This window comes from Brachyistius frenatus, unplaced genomic scaffold, assembly GCF_029030835.1.
Source record: "Brachyistius frenatus isolate BFR_SWC_R1_liver_20210118 unplaced genomic scaffold, ASM2903083v1 Contig_94, whole genome shotgun sequence".
In the NCBI taxonomy this organism is placed as follows: Eukaryota; Metazoa; Chordata; class Actinopteri; family Embiotocidae; genus Brachyistius; species Brachyistius frenatus.
Window position 1 is genome coordinate 247,335 of NW_027210693.1, and position 21,252 is coordinate 268,586.

The window sequence follows — 21,252 nt, forward strand, 5'->3', positions numbered from 1 at the left end:
AAACCCAGCTGAGAGGGAAAATGCACAAAAAATTAAGGGATGTCTGTTTCAATTACGATAACATTTGGATCATTACATAATAATCCACAACCAAACATGCAAAATATCTCTACTAATGTGCTCTGTAGTGATGTACACTGCCAGCTGTGGTTTTGTGTAGCCATGAAAAGACTGACCTCGTGGGCTCAACGTGGGTATTTAGTGCCATATTGAGGAAAGAGCTGCAGCTTTGCCGAATGGTTCTCTGTGACTGAACAGAAAGGTTCTAGGAACAGTTTCTGTGATTTCTTTTTCAAGATAGATTTTTTTTTTATACATATATATATACATTTAGTTATTAAACTGGAATTACTGGCACACGGCTATATGCCTCCACCAACCAGTCAAGTTGCAGTTCACATCTGTACAGCGTGACTCGTGTTATTAATGTACTGAAGACTTTGAAGGAATTTATTAAAAAGTATTACTGTAAGTGTATTTTCATGGATAAATAGATCTGACTTGATTTAGGCTTTGTTGTTCTGGTTCTGCCATATGTCTTCTGTTTCAGTGTGTTAGTTCATCGAGAGAAACAAACAACAGTCAGATTTCTTGTAAATGGTCTCATGCTTGACCAATAAATATGATTCTGACAGAAAACAAAGTTGTGGCCATGACATTAGATAATGCTTCTAAACTAGACTTCATAGTTTTATCCTCTTAGACATTTTTGTAAAATGTTGTCATTACCAACATATTCATTCTTGATTCATGGCCCCAAAAAAAAACTTTTTTTTGTGCCAAATGTAATGACATTTTCTCCAGGCATTTATGATATATCACGTTCATGAGAATGGGATAGACATGAGGTCGCAGTGACCTTGACCTTTGACATCGTTGAGTCTGAGAAAACATCTGTGCCAAATTTGAAAAGAAATTCCCACAAGGAGATCCTGAGATATTGTGTTCACAAAAATGGGGAAGACAGGCAACTGAAAAACATAATGCCTCCAGCAACGGCTGTCGCATTAAAAAAAATAAACCAAGAATGTTAAAGGACACCTGTTACGCTCATTTCTAGGGATTTTATTTTCACACTACTACTAGAGTATCTTTGTATGATTTACAATCCTTCTTGATTTTATACTGTCCCTTTATGCAGCCCCTCAGTTAAGCCTGTCTCTGAAACAAGCCTATTTGGCTCCTGTCTCTTTAAGACCCCTCCTCCCTAGAAGCCCACTCTTTTGATTGGCCATCATCCAGGAAGCCTCCTGAGCACAGGACTTGTAAACCCCGCCTCGTTCTCTCGCCAGTGTGAAAACCAAAACTGTACCAAAGATAATTTCTCTTTCTTGATTGGAACTGGCAAATTCTCAAATCCATCTGAACATGTTGGAGCCAAAGCGCGATCTGGACTATAAGAGTGGACATCGCAAACGTCCAACCAGCAACACAGATTAACAAAAGAAGTCTAAGCTTATCACGCTTGTTATCTGCATATTGTGTAAGATAACAGTCTTTGAGTCTTTGGTCTTTCAACCGCAAGCTGTGAATAATTTTTTTTTCATATATGTCCCTCTCAATAGGTCGCCGTGTAGGACATGCATTCGATTGTATTGTGACAGACTTTGGACGTTGAATATCTTTGCTTGAGTGTTGAAATTGTATACTCAATTATGTTTTTGTGAGTTCTTCTGGCCACCAAAGGTTTACACTCTGAAGGGGAGGGTGAGGTGAGGGGTAGATCAGCCATTGATGCCTCTAAATCCTGCACACTGCTCTGTTATTAAAGTCAACGCTGACCTTTCTTTTCACACGGGATACAAAAGCTGATCTCCTGGGTGGAAGTCTAGTGTTTTATCCATCCAACCACCTCCATCCTCCTACATATGTAGACTTAGTCACTCTTTATACTACATCACCTGACTTCCGCCTTCCTTTCCATCATCATTTCCACAACCACTAGAGGTAGAATGAATCTAAGTGTGGGTTGCATGAAGCTATTTGTAAAGACTACAGATCCGATAGTTTTTTTTGGGGGGGGAGGTTGTTTGTTTTCTCTTTTGGTTTCAACAATGAGGAAAATCGAACTGTGAGTCGTGAGTAGGAAAGTGGCCTCACTGATTGGTCAGCTGCTCGCCCTATGAGTCCTGGGGCTGATCTGTTACACCTGTTTTCCATAATGCCTAACAAATTATGAATCGTGTCAAATAAACAAATAAATAATAAATTGTATGTTTCTTTATTCTTATATTTTTCTACTTTATTAAAATCAATATAAATAAATAATTGTCAAACATGGAGGTGGCAGCACTGGATTTTCCTCAGAGAAGACACGACTCAGTCCTAGAAAAAACAACTATTCCGGACCTCAGTGCTGATGTCTGTACTGCATGTCCAGAGCAGATGGGTTTGTGTGACATGTTGTACTGCAGTGATGCCATCACGGGGCAAAGTGCTCTCACTGTTCCTCCTTCTCTTCTCCGTCAGCCAGCAATCGAGAGCTGCAACCAATGACTAGTTTAATCATCTATCAACGTGCCAGTTCATTTTTTGATTAATCAGTCACTTGTTCTTCCTAAAAAAATACAGCCAAAACTAAAAGGCATTACATTTCTAACATTGTATAATTTAAAAGTTAAAAAAAAAAAGCAAATCTACATTTTTGAGTAGGTGCAGATCAGAAATATTTGGCTTTTTGCTTAAATTACTTTTTTTTATCTACTGTCAGTTGACTAACTGATTACTAATCGTTTCATCTCTAAAGATGTCCACTGTAAGTCTTGCTCTCACACACCATTTTCCTTCTGTTTACTCCACCGAGTAACTCTCATCACTTTATTCATCACTTCATACGGTCTGTTTCACTGTTTTTGTAATCCTGATCTCCAAATTCACGGCCCTTTTCTCTCCGAGTCTCCCCTCGTCTTTTATTTTTTCCCTTCTGCCTCTTTCCTTCCATCGGTAATCACCTGCATTTATTTGGGCTTGTGACTCATGTAAAAAATATCTGATTTATCAAAACAAAAATGAACCCTGCAATTCAATAATAAACTTCAGGTCAAACATAATTCCAGAAGAGGCTAATTTGTTAATTCACCAAAGTTTGTAGATTAGTAAAAACATGTTTTACAAGCTGCGTTAGAGGAGCATTTGTTCATTCCTTCATTTATACAGTGTGTCAGGATGCACTCTGCAGACAGTACCTAATCAACCCTGGTTTAAAATGCACCATGCAGATGATTTTATTTGGAGCCTATTATCTCGCTGGTGCATTAAAAACCCAGGTTGCCATTCAAACAAGTGCTTCTTGCAAGTAAAGCAGAGTGCAGCCAGTACAGTCGCACTAAATGTTGGATGATAATCTGCGACACCTTAAAAGGTGTGATATCCACAACATGTTCAACTAGTTCTCTCATACGACCAGTGGCACAATATGATCGCACCGACTTTACAATCTGTTTCACCGGGTTGGCTTCCATTATAACTCCTCAGTAGGAAACAAACCTGCTGCCAGCCGAGCCACAGGAAGCACACATGCTCTATGCATTGATAATAAAATCATGTCTTCATTAACTTCACATAGGCCACCTTCGATTGGTTTCTATAACATTGGCTTTCTCTTGCCGTGAGTGAAACTGATGACAGAGAAGGAGAGGGGGGACGGAGGGGGATATCATGAGCCACATTATGTAAATAAGGTGCAGGAGCATGTGCCAGTTAAACCGCAGTGCCGTGCGAAGTGAGACGAAGCACACAGGCTTTGGACGGTAGAAGCCGGGGCCGTCGGTAGATGGCGGTAACCCAAGAAACCTGATCCACCGGGCTCTCGGGCAGTCTGTCTCAGTTTGCAGCACTCGCATTGAAGGCAGAGGAGCTGAACAGTTTGAAGGACATCAAAAGAAACAGGAGCGCTCACGGCGGGTCCCTCTCGAGTTTTGCGCGCAGCCCTCCCGAGCAGGAGACGGAACGCTTTGTCACAGAGAAAAACGGGAAAACTAAGAACATCATGGAAGACAAATCTAATTCGTTCTCCAGCAACAAGGAGGAGAAGGCGGATGGGAATAATGTTTTTCAGAGGCAAGACTCGATACAGAAAAATAACACGGGGAGCCAGAAGGACCATGGCAACTCAGTGGGCTTCAAGGGGGAGCGGGAAGAGGCCATGGTCGGTTTTGACGATCTGGAGGGGGCGTCCAGGCAACATGGTTTTATGCAGAGGCAATTTGGGGCCATGATGCAGCCCGGAGTCAATAAGTTCTCCTTGCGTATGTTCGGCAGTCAGAAAGCCGTGGAGAAAGAACAAGAAAGGGTTCAAACGGCCGGATACTGGATCATTCACCCATATAGCGATTTTAGGTAAGGGCTGGAATAGACACCTGCTCACCCCCCCTTGTTTTTATCCACCCCTCCCGTCACCCTAGGGTCTGCAAGCTGTAGCCTACACTTTCACACATAACGCTCTGTCATCGACACACACACTGCCTGCCCCAAAGTGCATACGCTAATCTACCTCTGTATTTAGGCAATCAGGCTTCCGCCGGCTGAGTGCTCCTCTGTCAGTGTGTGTGTTTCATTGCGGCATTTTTATTACAATAGACGGGACGCGTTAAGGCTAAAAGGTGTATCTGTGAAATGTCCTTGGAACAAGGATGGTGAATGTCATGATTTGAAAACACACAGTAAGCTCAGCCTTTCTGATTGTTTCACACCAGCGAGCGCAGGGTCTGGTCCTCATTGCGACATATTCGGCTCGTGTTGGGGCGACAGTACCTGGATGCAACGTGACAATGCCATTGCACCATCACGGTTGTAAACATTTCTTTGTAGGCGGCGGTAAAACGACGGGCCTGTGTGCAAAAATGCACAGAATGCGGTAAAAAAAAAAAAAACCGAAAAAAAAAAAAACGGCTTGGAAAAGGATTTAGGAGAAAATGGCCGTGGTTTGAATTAATTAGGGGTATCTGATCTGCGGATCTAATCGTGGAGTTTTAAACACTTGATAGGATTAACGTAGCCTATGGGAGATTTTGGGAAACAGCCCTGATGATGAGATGTGATGGAATGTGTTTGTTTCAAAGGAGCTGCAGAAGAAGCATGCCACACTTCCTCCCTTGATATTCACTAAAAGCCAGACACATGATCATTGATTTTCATTTTGTATTTGGCTGGCCATTCTCCCAGCTGCAAGAGCCTATTGGCATATTGCCCCATGGAGTCACGCTGTAAGGTGAAAACTACATCTTTAAAAAGATGCCTGCTGAAAGATGCAACGACTAGTCCATGATATAACACACTTATGATGGATGGTGCTGCAAATGATCCCAGACAGTGAGTTTAGAGAGGCTGCCTCTAATTTGCTTAACATTTCCAACACTCCAATGCGTTTGAATGGTAAACAAATGGACTCGGGTATACAGGCAGGACTGGTTCCTCACAAGCTGCGTGTTTACAGTTCACCTCTTAACCAATTAAGCATCTCATCTGGCCCAGTCACTGCACCAGTGTCCCCTGGCACAGCATGATGGTGACAATCATCCCTGTTTTCCGTTGTAGCTACATGTAACGTGCCAGGGCACGTTGCCCCCGCTGCCTTCATCACGGAGCTGTCCATGGTGCTGAACTCAGAGCAGGCCTGAGAATGCAGCACTCCCCTTCTCCATACTCTTCTCCTGCTGGTTAATTGGTAGCTAAACAACTAGTTCACTGAAAGTTACAACTTCCAGTGGCCCTTGATGAATATGTAGCTTTGCCTTGCTTATATTGATAGATAGATAAATTTGTATCACCTACAAAGCAACACTGAGATCCTAAACAGTAGACATGCTGGCTCTAAACTGTATAAATGTCAATGGGGAATTTTGTTGTTGTTGTTGTTGTTGTTTCCCCCTACTGCAAAATTTCTCTGCACTTGCCATATAATTACACATGCAATCATAAATAAAGCTAACTAGGATATCCCAGACTCACCCACACAAAGGCGCAGGCATACGCACATGCTCATGTGTACACACAGATGTACAATGATGGGGGGCAAGGATTAGCACAACACAGCAGTCCATAAGCTTAGCAGACTCTTAGAACAATTATGTAAGAAGATTGACCGCTACTAAAAGATGGCCATAGGGCAGGACCCGAACAATCCGGTGAAATGCATACCTTTTTCGCGGTTATTAAATAATACTGAAATTAATTAGTTGTCTTAAGTGTATGAGCTGTATTTGCCATATATAAATATGTGCTGAAATGATTTGCGAGTATGGGGACTTTCACTGAGAACTTGCAGGAAAGAGCTCTATAATGGAAACATAGTATGTCTGGCCAAGCAGATTGGCCCTTGAATATCTGCAGTATTAGAAAATGTTTGACCAACTCCAGGCTGGTGAAGGTTACTTCCCAGTGACATTTTCCAAAGGGCGGTTTTTCAGAGAAAATTCTTATCCTCTAGCCAGTGCAAAGACACAATCCTTCTAGTCCATTGAAATTGCCTCCTGGCATGAAAGTGGTACTCTGAGGTTGTGTCCCAGTCATGCTGGTGCGTAGATGATAGAGGATGCACGGGTCCTCTTTGCACGGCAGGCCCCTTTGTACCGTGGCTTAAAAATTAATCTCTACTGTTTCTGTCATCTACGTTTTACTATGGAAGTCTACATCACTAACTGTCTTTACCTGTTACATAATTATATTAAAAATGTACTTTCCCATTACCTTTTGTATACTATAGCAAGACCTTGTGTAGAGAAGAGAAACAAAAAAAACAACAACCCTGTACGGTCTTTTAATGAAACATCTTACGTAAGTACAGTCCATGAATGACACCACCGCTCACGTGGGCTTTATACCTCTTTGTGTGAGTGTTTGAAACTCAATATCCAACATATTCTTTGTACACAGTGGCTGCTTAAAGATTAATGTCAGGTTAGTAATATTTATTATTCATAGATTTTTAGAGGGGCCTCATGCTGGGCCTCACACACCTCTGGTTATGCTAAGTAGAGGTCTTTGTCAGAGTCTAAAAGACTCTCAGTGATGTTTTCTTACAGAGTCTGTTTTAAAGAGGCCGCCTACCAACACACAAGGTTGTTTTTTAGCCATTTCAAAGTAATATCACATCACGGGTAAAATTCCACATTGCTGTTCTTGCACATCATAATTTTCCTTGAAAGTAAAGCTAAAAAGCGGGACCATTTTGTATCTGCCCATCTCTCCTGGTCACGAGTAAATAAGCATTTTCCTTTTACCATAAATATACTCAAGATAAAAACTTGATTTGAGGATTCGGATGCTGTGTTATAAACTATAGTTTAGTCAATGACTGTTTAGAGACAGGCATTTTAATGATGCTACTTTACTATATCTTTACTATTTCTATAACAACTACCGCTATTTGAAAGTTAACAAATGGAGTAAAGCCAATTTAGAACATTAACTGATGTAAACACATGTTTATGAATCGAGGATGTTTGGTCAATTTTAATAACTGCATCAGTTATAGATGACTTTGACATGCCTTATTTGACTGGAAGTCTGTATTTTTGTCACTGCAAACATCATCACAATGCGTGACCTCTTCTCTTGTAGTAAGGTATACCTGTCACGTTGCAGATTGCATAGGCCGGGCTGTGCTGAGTGAGATCGTGTGGGGTTCCCTCTGTTGCTCGGCAGAAATGGTCTGGCATTGATTATGATGGCTCACTTGTTGTAGGGAGGAAACCTACAAGACGAAATGTGCCGGCTTGATTTGAGGCCGGATTGTTCCGTTAGTGATTCCTTTGCTTTGACTGGAGAGTCAGAAATTCCTGGTTTTGCTTTCTTGGGTTGTAAAGTTTATCGGAGGAACAACCTGTCTTAAAGGTTTTTTTCTGATATAAACTTGGGTAACACATGCTGATTTTTTTTTAAGTTTGTACAAGGTGCATGCATTTGACAGAGGAACCAATGCTGTCTCTACAGAGCCTCCTGTGTTTGGGAATAGTCTCCCACTTTAATCAACGAGAGCAGCAGTTTGTTGGTGTGTTCAGTTTACAAATTGAGGCTACAATCAGGACAAAAAAATGATTAGGAGAGTGCACAGCTCATGCGAATGTGCAGCTGGGACAGGACCTGGCTGCACAAATGGGCTGGGAAGTGGAGGGGAGTGCTGCAGGTAGAGCAGTCGAATGTGAAGCAGGAGTTGAACTGGGACTGAATGCACTGCTGGTGTTGCAGCTGCAGTCACAGTTGCGTGCACTGAACATTGCTACTGGTTTGGCTGGGCTTGGGTGTAGCCTGGGAATTAGAGCATTGGAGCAAGAGTTTAATATAATGATGTAGCTGGAGCTGCATGCTGTGTTGTTGAAGCTGACTGCAGTGGCACGCATTGTGACTGGGTGTTTAAAAAGATAAGAAGCACTGGCCTTAGATTTACCTCAAACTGGGGAATGCCACTTCACATTCGAACATCTGTTTAAAAAACGTTTTCAAGAAAGTTCTTGTATTTTTCATGTTTATGAATCTCTTCTTTTTAATGAGGAATCTTTTGAGGTCAACTTCGGATTTTTTAATTCAAGAATAATAGCACAATGTTTTATTCATTAGATGAGTGGGTGTCTTAGCGGTCATGTACAGTATAAATACCACCTACCCAAGTCAGGAAAGAAATAGAAATATGTTCGAGATGTGGGCAAACAGTGGGATCTCATTTTCAACAGTCATTAACACCAGTGGGAAACATTCAACATCTCCATTACTTAAATCACAGCAATTTAACAAATGCTGATATTAAATTATTGTGGTGGAAGGATGTTTCTGAAGGAACAAAATTTAGTTTGCATCAAAGTGAAATGTTTTCTCACACTATTTTATGAATTACTGTATCGTAGATCATGAACTTTCATATTTCATGTTTAAAACATTTATAACCACAAACTAGTTTCTCGAGCTAAAATAATATATTTTTTAGCTTCCTACAAATTAGACTAATCCCTAAAATATCTTTATATTCATGATTTTATCTTTAGTTTCATTATTGATCCCCATAGATATGAATCATTCCTTTCTGTGTATATTAAGTAATTGAAAAGATTATAATCATAGCAGCTGTCTTCCTTGCAGCCTTATTATAAATTCAAATATAAACAAAAAGAATATCTCATAGCACACACACACACTTATCCTTTCATGTGAACTGAGGGGCATCAACAGACTGAAAGGTTGACAATAGCTCAGCTGAAAAGGTCCTTTATATCCAGAATGTCTTGAGTTGGATGCGTGTGAAGCTGAGGTGAACTCATGATGCTGCAGTCTGCTCCGGATGCTTATTGTAACGTCGCTATCATGCAGACTCGAGAGGAAAGAAAGGCATCAAAAAAAAATCCCCAGAGCATCATGTACTGTGCTTAACGTCCACACCGCAGGCCCCAGTTCAATGCCTGCTGGTGTAAAAATATCTACAGTGGATATTATAAGGCACCTCGAAGACCGCTGCGTAGTTGACGTGAAGACAATTATCGGACACATGATCTGTGGATATTTATAAAGCCAAGGCCCGAGCTTAATTTATTCAAACAGATCCATTACTGGATGGCCGGTCTGCCAGCCAGACAGGCAGCCTGCCAGCCAGCCAGCAAGTCCATTTCCACCTTCAACAACAGAAATTGACCAGCAAGCAAGGCAGAGCAGAGTCAGGCAGGCAGTCAGGCAGCAGGGATGGCGTCAGTGGAGAGTTTTTAGAATGAGATAGGATTCCTGAAAGCATCTATTTTCATTCATGGTTGCTTGGCCTTTACTGCGGCCCAGGACACTTCGTGAAAAGAGCAGGGGGCTGATGAATCACTTCTGGCTCTGTTCATGGCAAGACAGAGGGCAGGGACATTAACACAGCTGGGAAGGATGAGATGGTCTCAGTCTAATTGTCCCTGAATACATACAATACAGTAAGTGGGAGCGGAGCAGAGCATTACTTGATGTCCTTGAATCAGTTAACTTTGGGCCCAATCGGTAACAACACAAGTGTACTGTTCGAATTGAACCTTGGTTATTTCTTGTCGTCGTAGGCACGCAAGAGCCTCTGCACATCCATCGTGAAAATTCTTCTCCTGACTATTGTTCGTTGTATCACATTGGAAACGTGTCATCTGATATATGCCGATAGCAAAGCGTCTATAGCAGTGACGACGGTGTGACAACCCAGCAAAAACTTTTATATCACGTCTGTATAATGTCCGTCGAAGGGTTTAATATCTTTCCTGCTCCTCGGTGGATGTTATTTGAACGTCAGGAAAGACGTTGAACTGACGTCTTTTGGACGTGTCGGTGCTCAGTGGGAACTATCGGATGGATTGTTGTGAAAATTGATTCAGACGTTCTTCCTCCCCTCAGGATGAATCGCAATAACTTCTATTTTCATCCAGTGATATTATGGGTCATACCTCACTGTCAAATACTTTTGTTTTTACAATCAAATATACATTCATAATCAATCATCCTTCGCCGTTTGTTGCATTTTGTGTTCTTTTAAAGTTAGTTTTGGCCAGTTTACCTTCATGTTGACTGTTTTCCTTATAATTAAGTGGCTACAACATGTTTTCTTGCCTGCATCACTGACTTGTGTGCATTGCTCTGCAGGTTCTACTGGGACTTGATAATGCTCATCATGATGATGGGGAATCTAATCATCATTCCTGTGGGAATAACCTTCTTCTCAGAGCAGACTACCACCACCTGGCTGGTCTTCAATGTGGCTTCAGACACCATCTTCCTGGTGGACCTGGTCATGAACTTCAGGACGGGGATCGTCAACGAGGAGAGCTCAGAGATCATCCTCGACCCCAAGGTCATCAAGATGAATTACCTGAAGAGCTGGTTCGTTGTGGACTTCCTCTCCTCCATTCCAGTGGATTATATCTTTTTAATAGTGGAGAAAGGCTTTGACTCGGAGGTATATAAAACAGCCCGTGCTCTGCGAATCGTCCGCTTCACCAAGATCCTCAGTCTTCTGCGTCTGCTAAGACTGTCCCGACTCATCAGATACATACATCAGTGGGAGGAGGTGCGTATATGTTTGTCTGTGCACATCAGTGAACAGAAAAAACCATACCGACACAAAAGAGACAGGTTAAGCATATATTTGTTTTTTTAGATTTCAGTGCTGCATGCTGGCTCCTACTCTGGCTGGGTATTTTCCACAGCTGCATGGTAACAACCTTGAAAGGTTATTGCACAGATATAATTGTGCACATATAAACCTCATAGGTGCTGTCAATCACCACTAGTCAAAAGGCTTATCTGTGGATAACAAGTGGTAATGTCAGTTTCGGCTCATTGATGGATGAAATTAGGTCTAATTCCAAAATCAAAAGTAATCATTTTTGAGAAAAACATGCTTTATTTCTTCTAATTATAAAATGAGTATATATGGACTCAGGGCATTATATAATGGAGTTTATTATTATTCCAGCAAGAAAAATAACAGGAAAATAATTTAGAGGCTAGATTAACTACTTTGTTAATATTCTGCTGTTATGGTTGCTGAGGATGACTCTGGTGGATTTTGTGTAAATATCACAAGGTTATTCCCCGCTGGACATGACCGAGACAGATACATGATTACTCACTATTGAGTCACTGCACTCCCTGACTCAGACTCTTTAACCAAGCTATAGTGTTCTCTTCTCCAGGTAATGATTTCATTACACTGACTGATCGAAAGACTTCGAGTCCATATCCCCACTGAACCATTTCAGCCGACGGATACATTTTAGATAACAAGGCCAAAGCAATCACATTACTGTATGCCTAACTTGAAATGTAGCTTAGTTAAAGCATAAATAGGTAAATATAATGCCATCATTTTAAATGAACCAGCCTCTCTCTCATCCCAAATGTCCTTGCACCGCAGCTCCCCTGTCCGTGTCCCTCCCTTCATCGGTGCTGTTATCCCGGCTGTCTGCTACACTGACTAAAGCAAATAGTGTTGGTGTCGGGGCACAACCTGAGCTTACATCCTTTGGAGTGCGCATACTGTAGGGTGTAAAGATATCAGCAGCAATAGGAGTGCAAAAATAGATAATGTGCTTGGACAACAATTTGGGAGCCTAAATGCTATGCTCCTGTAAACAAAAGCTTTCGTAAGCACATTAATAGCCGCAGTCATGAACAGTATCCAGTCACAACTTAATAGTACATAGTACAATTGTGCAGTGCATTGAATTCCCAGCCCCCCATTTTACAGATCAGTGAAAATATTTTAGAGCAGGAAAAGATCATCTTTGCACTTAAGTACCAATGAAGCAGCTGACTTTTACAGTGTTTGTGGTAGCTTATCATTTTCTGTCACTATATTTGAAACAGTTTCATATTACCCTTGTTGCACAATGTGGCATTTGGAAAACAAAAGCATTATTTCTGCTTCAGTAAAGCATTATTCAGGCTTTGGCAAATAAGGTTTTGGGTTTAAGATTCACAAACACACACACACACACACACACACACACACACACACACACACACACACACACACACACACACACACACACACACACACACACACACACACACACACACACACACACACACACACACACACACACCACAAAAACATATTCTGAAAGTGAGCAGAATAATGGTTGCCGTCGGTTGGTGTTATTATCTTGGTATGCAGACTATGTGGGAAGCTGATAATGAAATTCAGATAGGGCGGTATGTTTTATTGCTGTGTAGTTTGCAGGAGTTGTATGCAGTAGGAGGATGAGACATTATGGACCAGGTCGGATGCACAAATAGACGGTGCTGCGAGGTTAATGAAAATCTGCAGTGAGCATGCAGGCAGCCAGGCAGGGCCCTATAGAGGGATGTGTCATAATGCTCGGATGCAACAGCAGAGCTTACAACCCCTCCGCTACTCTCACTTCATCTCTCCCATATCATTCCTCTTTGCCTCCAATCAACTTTCTGCTTATCAAACATCCTCTTTGGTTCTCCCCCCGTTTACATGCTTTTTCTCACCCTCTCACTCTCATGCCACATCAACCTCCTTTAGCACTTTGTCTTTGTTTACCTCTGTGAGCGTAAAAATGCAGATTGGGTGGTAAAGGAGTAAAGAAAATAGTTATTTTTGTTGTAACCGCATTAAATAGACGCAGTGAATAATAAAACAACAGCAAATCAGACACATCCACAGGAGATGCGAGAGCAAAGAAAAGGCACTCAGTGGAAAAATTTCAAGCTGTCGTAACATGTTAGGTGTGGGATGCAGGATTAGTGTTTTAATGGAGGGACAAATGTAGCCTCCTGTCGTCATAATGGCTTTCAAGCAGCGAACCATCATTACGTCAGCCTTGGGATGGACTCTGTTAGATATTCAGACAGTCAGTTTCTACAATAAGTCATCGTCCGGTCTGTAAATCTGTCCGTCTTTCCTTCATCTGTCGTGTGCTCCCTGCCCTCCCTTCTTCACTTTGTCACCATCTCTTCCCTCCATCTGTGGAGAAAAAGGGGGCTGTGATTTCATCAGCACAGCCTGGACAGTCAGAACTGAGCTCAGTCACATTTGTTGTTTTGTCAACACATTTTTAATAGATCCTAATGTCACACTCGTCAATGGTCTGTAGTAGAGAAAAGCTGCACAGGAATATGTTGGTCTTCTTCTTCTCACAGGTCTCACATGGCTCCAAACTTCAGTTTTAACTGACAGCAGTAGAATTTTCATACTTAGCATGATGAATATCGGAGATGTAAATGTTAAAAAAAAGAGTCCATAGAGTACACTGCTGGATTGCTTTAATGATTAGCTGTTATTTTCGAGTAAGTACTCAGCTTTCCTTTGGTAAAAGTGCTTGTGCCAAAGCAGGAATCTCTCACAGGCAGCACTGCTGGGAAATTGGGTTTTATGGTTGAAGTAAAACAGCTGAATGGCTACATTACTACCCACAAAAGAACATCTTATTTAAGCAACTCGCTCGATTGTTAACCATTAGAAAGGAAGAGTAGAAAACTCCACCTGCCTGTGCCAATTATTTGGAAAAATAAAGAAAGCAAGTTATACAGTAAATGCTACTTTTAGATTTTACACATTTAGACCTGAGCTCACTGTGTTCATGCTACAGGATGCTGCTGTTCGTGTGCACGCTTCCCTGTGTGTGTGTTTGTTCAATCATTCATTCATGTGTTTGTTCACGCATAATTATTGCAATGTGTAGTGCTCAGGGAAATTGTAGCATACAGAGTGAAGGTCATGTTGAGCAGTAAATATGCTGTGTGCTCAAACATGGCACCAACCAAATGGAGGCTGGTGCACTGTTTACACATCTGGAGGTAACTGATTTTTCTCAGAGTACCGTGACTATGTAACACTCAAACTAGAAATTTCAAGTGATTCCACATTACATCAACACAACGTCACTTCAGCTTGGCATATTAATTATTGTGGTTATTTATAAAAGAAGATTTTCAGAGGAGAATGGACTTTAGTACTAATTTAACAAAACAGACTTCTGTGTGAAATCAAACTTCTCTTCTGAGCGACACGCTGTTTTCAGTCTAGCAAATGACTTTGTGATCATTGCAATGATCGCACACACAACTTAACTCTGCAGAACCCTCAGCTTGTTTCAGCATTTGTATTGGTTCACCTTTACAGTGTCCATTCACAACGAGGAGCCGTTTCTACTGTGTGGAACCCACAGTGTGTTACTGTCCACACCCAGCAGCAAACAGCAGACAGTCGGGAACAGGCTGCTAAACTGAGGCATCGTCTGGAATCACCCCTTTGCTCAGTTATTCACCGCACTCTGTGTAATAGACTATCAATAATTTATTCAATAGTTATTAGTAGATAGGGAGATTTTATAACATTTAATGATCAATATCATTTAGCATAATCACTCTTAAGAGAGCAGGATACAGTGATGCTGCTCGCCCTTGCTGCTAATTTCAACCTGTGGTCACTCGCAGGGAAGAAAAAAAACGTATGCAGACCACAACATATTTTCCAAATAGACAACCATTATAAAAGAGATGTAAATCTGTAAACAGCACACCTTCAACTGCAAACAAAGTATAAAAACATACTTTTTCTATTTTAAGTTTTTAATCCATTGAGATTCATAGATCGGATCGAGTTTCCGAGAATCTTTCATCCCTCCGTGATACAAATGTAAAATCTACAGACGCATGGGTGGCAAACATTTTTCAATCCTGTCAGTGGCTGCTATCTTTGAGTCCAGAGTCCAGTTGTTTTTAATACATACATGGTTGAGTTGCCCAAATAAAATAAAATGGTGGACAGTTATCTTAATACAAGGGGTGATTTCAAACACGGCTGCATCAGCAGCTAAAAGGTCCGATTTTTCAAGAGGGAGATAATGATTTTAATATACACTGTTCTACTGTTACTAAATGGCTTCACTTTAAAAAAAAAAAAAAAAAATCTGTTAATACTATTGCAACACCTGCATACTGTATATGATGTTACACTGGGAACATTTCCCCTAACCATAGGCTGCTACCTCTCAGCGAATCATATGTAATGGCTGAGTATTTAATCATTAAAATAAAATAAAGAGAACAGTTATTGGGGGCATTTTTTTTTTTTTTTTTTTTTTTGCTCTTTCATCTGTAATTTCAGACATTTTTAGATCTTTCAAGGGCATTTTTGCCCCCTGCTCCTATTCATTTCTAACCCTGCTCCCCTTAAGTTCTGCTTATTATTTCATGCCCTCACAGAAGTAGAGCTAATTATCCCAATGACCTTAGAGTCATGACACTGGGTTTTTTTTTTTTATCATTTGTTTGCCTTATTAGATAGGTGCAGTAAAGTCAGACAGGAAATGTGGAGAAAGAGAGCAGGGCAACGACACATGCAGTAAAAGTCTCTACGGACAGGAATTGAACCGAGGACTCACTTCTGATGGCACCTGTGCCATGTACCATTTGCCCTAAACTCTCAGCTATCCACTCGCCCCTCTATCCTATTTTTTTTGTTTTGTTTTTTGTCTCCAACGTATGCGATTACCTTCGGCTACGTTCAAATGTTGGAGATCTTAATAATTTATGTTACCAGGGATAGATTTATCCGCCGGCCCATTCAGTGCTGATATTGGTTCATTGTATTTAATAAAAAATGCAAAAGCAGACTAAGGGGATAACATTTTTAAACTGCTGTAGAAAATCCCCAGAGATCCCAGTGCCACATCTGGCTCATCACTGCCACCAGGCCAACCACCAGATCCCAACTCAAGCAGGAGGGCTCAGGTTGGGCATGTGGCAACATACCAGGCCCCAGGGGTGGCTCTACCCTCTCTGAGGGCCCGGCCAGAAGCTGTTTGTTACCAACACTATGGGTTCAAACATGGCACCAACCAAATTGCCTATGGGTTAAAATTTCACATCAGTAAACAAGGTCTTTATCGCACTCCATTTGGTTTGCTGGTATACGGTGATACTAAGTTTACTCAATTAAAAAAAAAAAAGAAGACATAATTTAATACTTTCATCTCGTATTATATCTATGCTCAGTGAAAGGTACATTGATATATAACGGAGAAATAGGAGTCATGAACAACCTGCATACTGTACATCAATAAGAGATATGACTAAAGCTTTTGAGACATTTGTAGTCACATCCAACAGTAGCAGAACATGTGGTAATATTACTGTGTTCATCTGCTGCGAATGGATCTGCTTTGCGACTGCAACTTTATTCTCTGTTCTAATTATCTCTTCCTATTCCCACCCAAAACTGCTGAAGAGCCACACTGACAAAACACACAGCAACCCCCCTTCTTCAATTTATTTTTATGTATCTGATAGAGTGCCCCGGGTGATGAAACTGTGCCATCATGTCATCACCACAGTTGGCTTTGTGGCATCAAGACGCCTTGACGCATCATATTTTCCAGGGCCTTTGTCAGCCACATGCTCAGAGGGTGGAGAGGTCACTGACTCACTGATGGTGATTTATTTCACGATAACCAGCATCATGCAATAATAGCTACTGTATATTCGGTTCGAAAAGAAAGCTAAACTGAACGTGTGAGAGGCACTAAACAGCTGCTTGTAGGAAGTGGCAGCGATGGAGGCCCCCCATGTGCAACTCCACATCCGCGTGGCAGATTGATAAACGAATAGATTGTCCTTTTACTTCCCCGCTAATAACAATTACCTGCTATTGTTGGTGACACACTTGAAATTCAAACACGACTGGTGGTTACGACTGTTCTGCCTTTTCAGCTGTCTACTTTTTTTTTTTTTTTTACCAGAGATAGGCAGAGTCTGCTACAGCTGACTGCCGAACACCATGCAAGTGATCTGCTTAATTAGAGTCTGCCTGTAGGGATCCGGTCGTCCAAAGCAAAGGTACTTGATTCACGGTTAGTAAATTGATCTGAAAGAGGGAAAATGTGAGCCAGCTGACCTGAGTGTCCAGTTCACTGCGTGGGAGCAGAAGAGGAGACTTTAACTACATTACACTGGCTAAATTTGGTCCCCACTGAAATAAGCCACACTATTGTGTGAAAGTCTGACCGCAGAGCTTTTTATACCCTTCCATCTTTAGACAGAATGGAAACAGACTGGTAGAGAGGATGTGAACGTTTGTACGTTTTTCAGTATATGTCTTATGTTCTTAAATCAAATTGCTAAATTAAAGCCATGGCAATAGATATAATGTTTTAAAAACATACTTTATCTATATATAGCTCATTTATAATAATGCTTAATGCACTTACTGCGCAAAAAGGGGAAAAATTAGGCTGTTTTTGAAACTGTCAGTAGCTTTGAAATTCAGGGAACAGAAAAAAAAAAAAAACACAAATTTTAATGTACTAAAGCCTAAGAAGACTTGTTTTGTCCACCTAAGTCCACAACTCAAAGATTTACATTTAGCAAATTTTGTTAAATAAATTAATCAATTAATCACGTAATTGTTATAATACTAGTTGAAAATGAATATATAACCTTCCTAGTAACACCTTTAATGAACTAACGTGAGATAGAAGCATTGTAAGGTGGTAAGAGGGACATCGTAATGAAGCCATTGTGTCGTGTAATTTGTCACCTCAGCAACAGATAGTTTGGCATCAGGGCAGATTAATGGGCCTCAGTTTACAGTGAGTCCCGTGGTTTTGATTCACCCGTCTCAGAACAGGTTTCGCCAAGCGCCCGGTGCCTGGAGGCCGCCGCCCCGGTGTCACACAGGGACACAGGTGCATAATCACACAAACACACAGGAGGTGCGCTGAATCATGAAGCGCTGAATCATGCGTGAGGTTGAAAGAGAAAGCAGGAGGAGAAGAAACAAAGGGAAGCAGTGGGTGTTACGTTTTATCTGTGTATCTTAGAGCAGCAACGGTAATTCCTCTCTGATGCTCCCCTTTTTCATTGTGCTGACCCTTTTTTCTGTAATTACCGGTTGAAAAATAAGAGCAAATGAAGCAAGGAGAATTTAAATGCGATGTAGTGACGTTTTTTTTTTTTTTTTGCCTGTTTCATGCATCAATGCATGCAGACAACCTCTGCTATTAAGCTGCCATCGACATGCAATTTATCAGTGACTGCTCTACATGCAATTTATCAGTGACTGCTCTACATGCAATTTATCAGTGACTGCTCTACATGCAATTTATCAGCGACTGCAGAGCGATCTTAAACAAAGACAACATGCATCTATAGAGAAAACATACAATCAATTCATCACAGAGAACAGCACATGGCATTTATAGGAGGATAATTAAAAGGAGCCTGCTCTCATTACCGCGCTCTCTCAAATGGCATTTAGTTGCTGGCCACACATACAGTAGTGAGGAGCGGGAAAGTGACCAGCTGCAGGGCTCTCCTCTGTGAAACGGATGTGTTGGAGCAGAGCCATCGGCCGATGTCTGTATACAACTGTTTCCCGTTATGTGATGTGATTTGATGTGATGTGAGAGGCAGAAGATTGTTGCGGGACTGTGTCTATGGGCCTGTGTGTGTGTGTGTGTGTGTGTGTGTGTGTGTGTGTGTGTGTGTGTGTGTGTGTGTGTGTGTGTGTGTGTGTGTGTGTGTGTGTGTGCATCTGAGTATTTCTACCCTGTAGCCTAGGGGTGACATATGGCAGCTTGTTAGCATGACTGAACTTTTTTTTTTATTACTAAAACATGTCATACTTTCACATCCTCATTTTGAATCAGCCAATACCATATGTGGCTTCAATGCAGCAAATAATACAAATTATGTCCCAGTATTGATGATCAATGAATTTAACATTGCTTCCAAAGATATCACACAGAGATCTACAATAAGTTAGTCTCAGCCACTGAAAGTTGAGGCTGCTAGAGAAGTTAAACAACCTGAGCTTTGGAGCAGGTGTGAGTTAACCCAGATTTTGTGGCCACACAGCCGGTTGTTTGGATATTTTATGTCCCAGGGTAAAGAACAGGAGACATTGTTCACAACTGTCTGGTTAGGGCACACCGAGGACGCTGAGGGACAACAAGACTTTTGCACTTTAGTTTCAGATCAATTCTGTGCCTGGAGATGTGCATGTCATTGATCAAACAGAGGCAGCAGTCTGGAAGCAGCTTGTGTTTTATGAGGAGATAAATAATGGGTCTGGTTGATTGTACACTGCAATAGACATGAATCCAAAAGAAGGTGCAGGTTGGAGAGCTCTGAAGAAAAGTATCAAATGTTGCAGCTGTGATTAACCTGATGTCCAGTGTGCCATGTTGGTTGTACAAGGACTTTTTGAGCAGCCTGTTTTTTTTCTCTGATGGACAAATTCTGCCGTAGTCTGCAGATTTTCAATATATTTTACGCTAATTAAATGAGAGTTGTATTGCTATCATGTATATAAAATAGGTTCTATATCTTGGACCAGTACCAGAAATTACAGTACATCTTGATTTGATATCAGTAAATATGAGTACTTGTCTTAACATTACTGACTAATATCCATACTTGGATAAAAACACTGCTTATGTCACTACAGCATGTGTAGAAGCAACTTTTTTGTCCGTGTTACTCAGCACTCGGCTGCGGAACAATGAATTCCTGTTCCCTCTTCTTCACTTTTGCATTTTTCATCAGTGTTCAAGCTCCACGGTGGTGTTTGTTCATGCTTTGTTGCATTTGGTTCAGAAACTCTTAAAACAGCAGCCTCCTGTTTTTTTTATGGAAAAAGCTAACACATTGGCATTTTCACATTGAGGATGTTTGAATATTTTTTATTCAGGTTTGACTTTTTGACAGGATAGCTTCTGAACGCCTTGGTTTAATATTCAAATCAGATTGTCTTCTGTGTTGCATTATATGCGAACAGATGTTTTTACTGTTAAAGGATCCAACAAAAACAAAACAAAAAAGTAGGATTTGGGTGTTCGTTGGCATAAACAGATTTGGGAACCCCACCCTGTGTAGAAGTACTGCGAGCATGGCTGGGTGGGCTGTTGGGAGGCAAAGCAGACCTTTCTTGTCATGTATGTGGGAGTTGCAGCCTGCAGGCAGCTAAAGAGATCTGTCACGTGTCTTTATGTGTGACAATCTGTCTGTCACACATTTGACATTTTGTGAGAAGGGGGACTTCTCCGTGTTTAAATGAGAAGCACCCACTCTGTTGAGGTCGCCATTTTTTGCACTAAGAACACTACAAATCCAGAAAATGTGCTTTTATTTTTGTTTTTAAACCATTTGTTTTTCTTCGGCTGTCGACAGGAATTATTTGAGCTTCAGTGCTTTAGACATTGAACATGTAAAATTATCTTTCTCCCACAGATACTGATGGGAAACTAAATTTAGTTCAACAAAACAGCCACTCTCACTTTTTTGGGGGGGATGTAGCTTTTTCTTTTGGTGCAGCAGTTAGCAGTTTATCTTCTCCAAAACACGCATTATCTTCATCTCTCTCTGTCTATTTTTGTATTTTCACACACACACACACACACACACACACACACACACACACACACACACACACACACACACACACACACACACACACACACACACACACACACACACACACACACACACACACACACACACACACACGTCATTCACAATAGCCTAATGGACTCCTCCAGTCCAATTTTGTCAAGCAAACAAAAATGAAGGACAATGCTTTTTCCCTCTCTTGCTGTCTGTTCTTGTCCTCTCTGTTTTAAGTAACGGCTCTCTGACGATGAACATAATGTGCCTTGAATTGTGTTCTTGCTCAGCTCACTGAAGGAAGCTCACTCTTGGCCCACAGGGTGGAAAATCCTTGACTCTACTGCCTGAAAGAACCAGAATTTCTTCTTACTCCCTGCAGATTGAACCCAT

General features: G+C 41.2%; 1 protein-coding gene across 1 annotated transcript in view; it reads left to right on the forward strand.

Moving 5' to 3' along the window:
* Positions 1-3,710: 3,710 nt before the first annotated feature.
* Positions 3,711-21,252, forward strand: part of LOC138628064 (potassium/sodium hyperpolarization-activated cyclic nucleotide-gated channel 1) — a 66,231-nt gene continuing 48,689 nt past the window's right edge. Inside the window, exons 1-2 of the mRNA XM_069710843.1 lie at positions 3,711-4,338; positions 10,585-11,008. Of these exons, the coding sequence (XP_069566944.1) occupies positions 3,989-4,338; positions 10,585-11,008 (774 nt within the window). The 5' untranslated portion in view covers positions 3,711-3,988. The remainder of the gene's footprint in view (positions 4,339-10,584; positions 11,009-21,252) is intronic.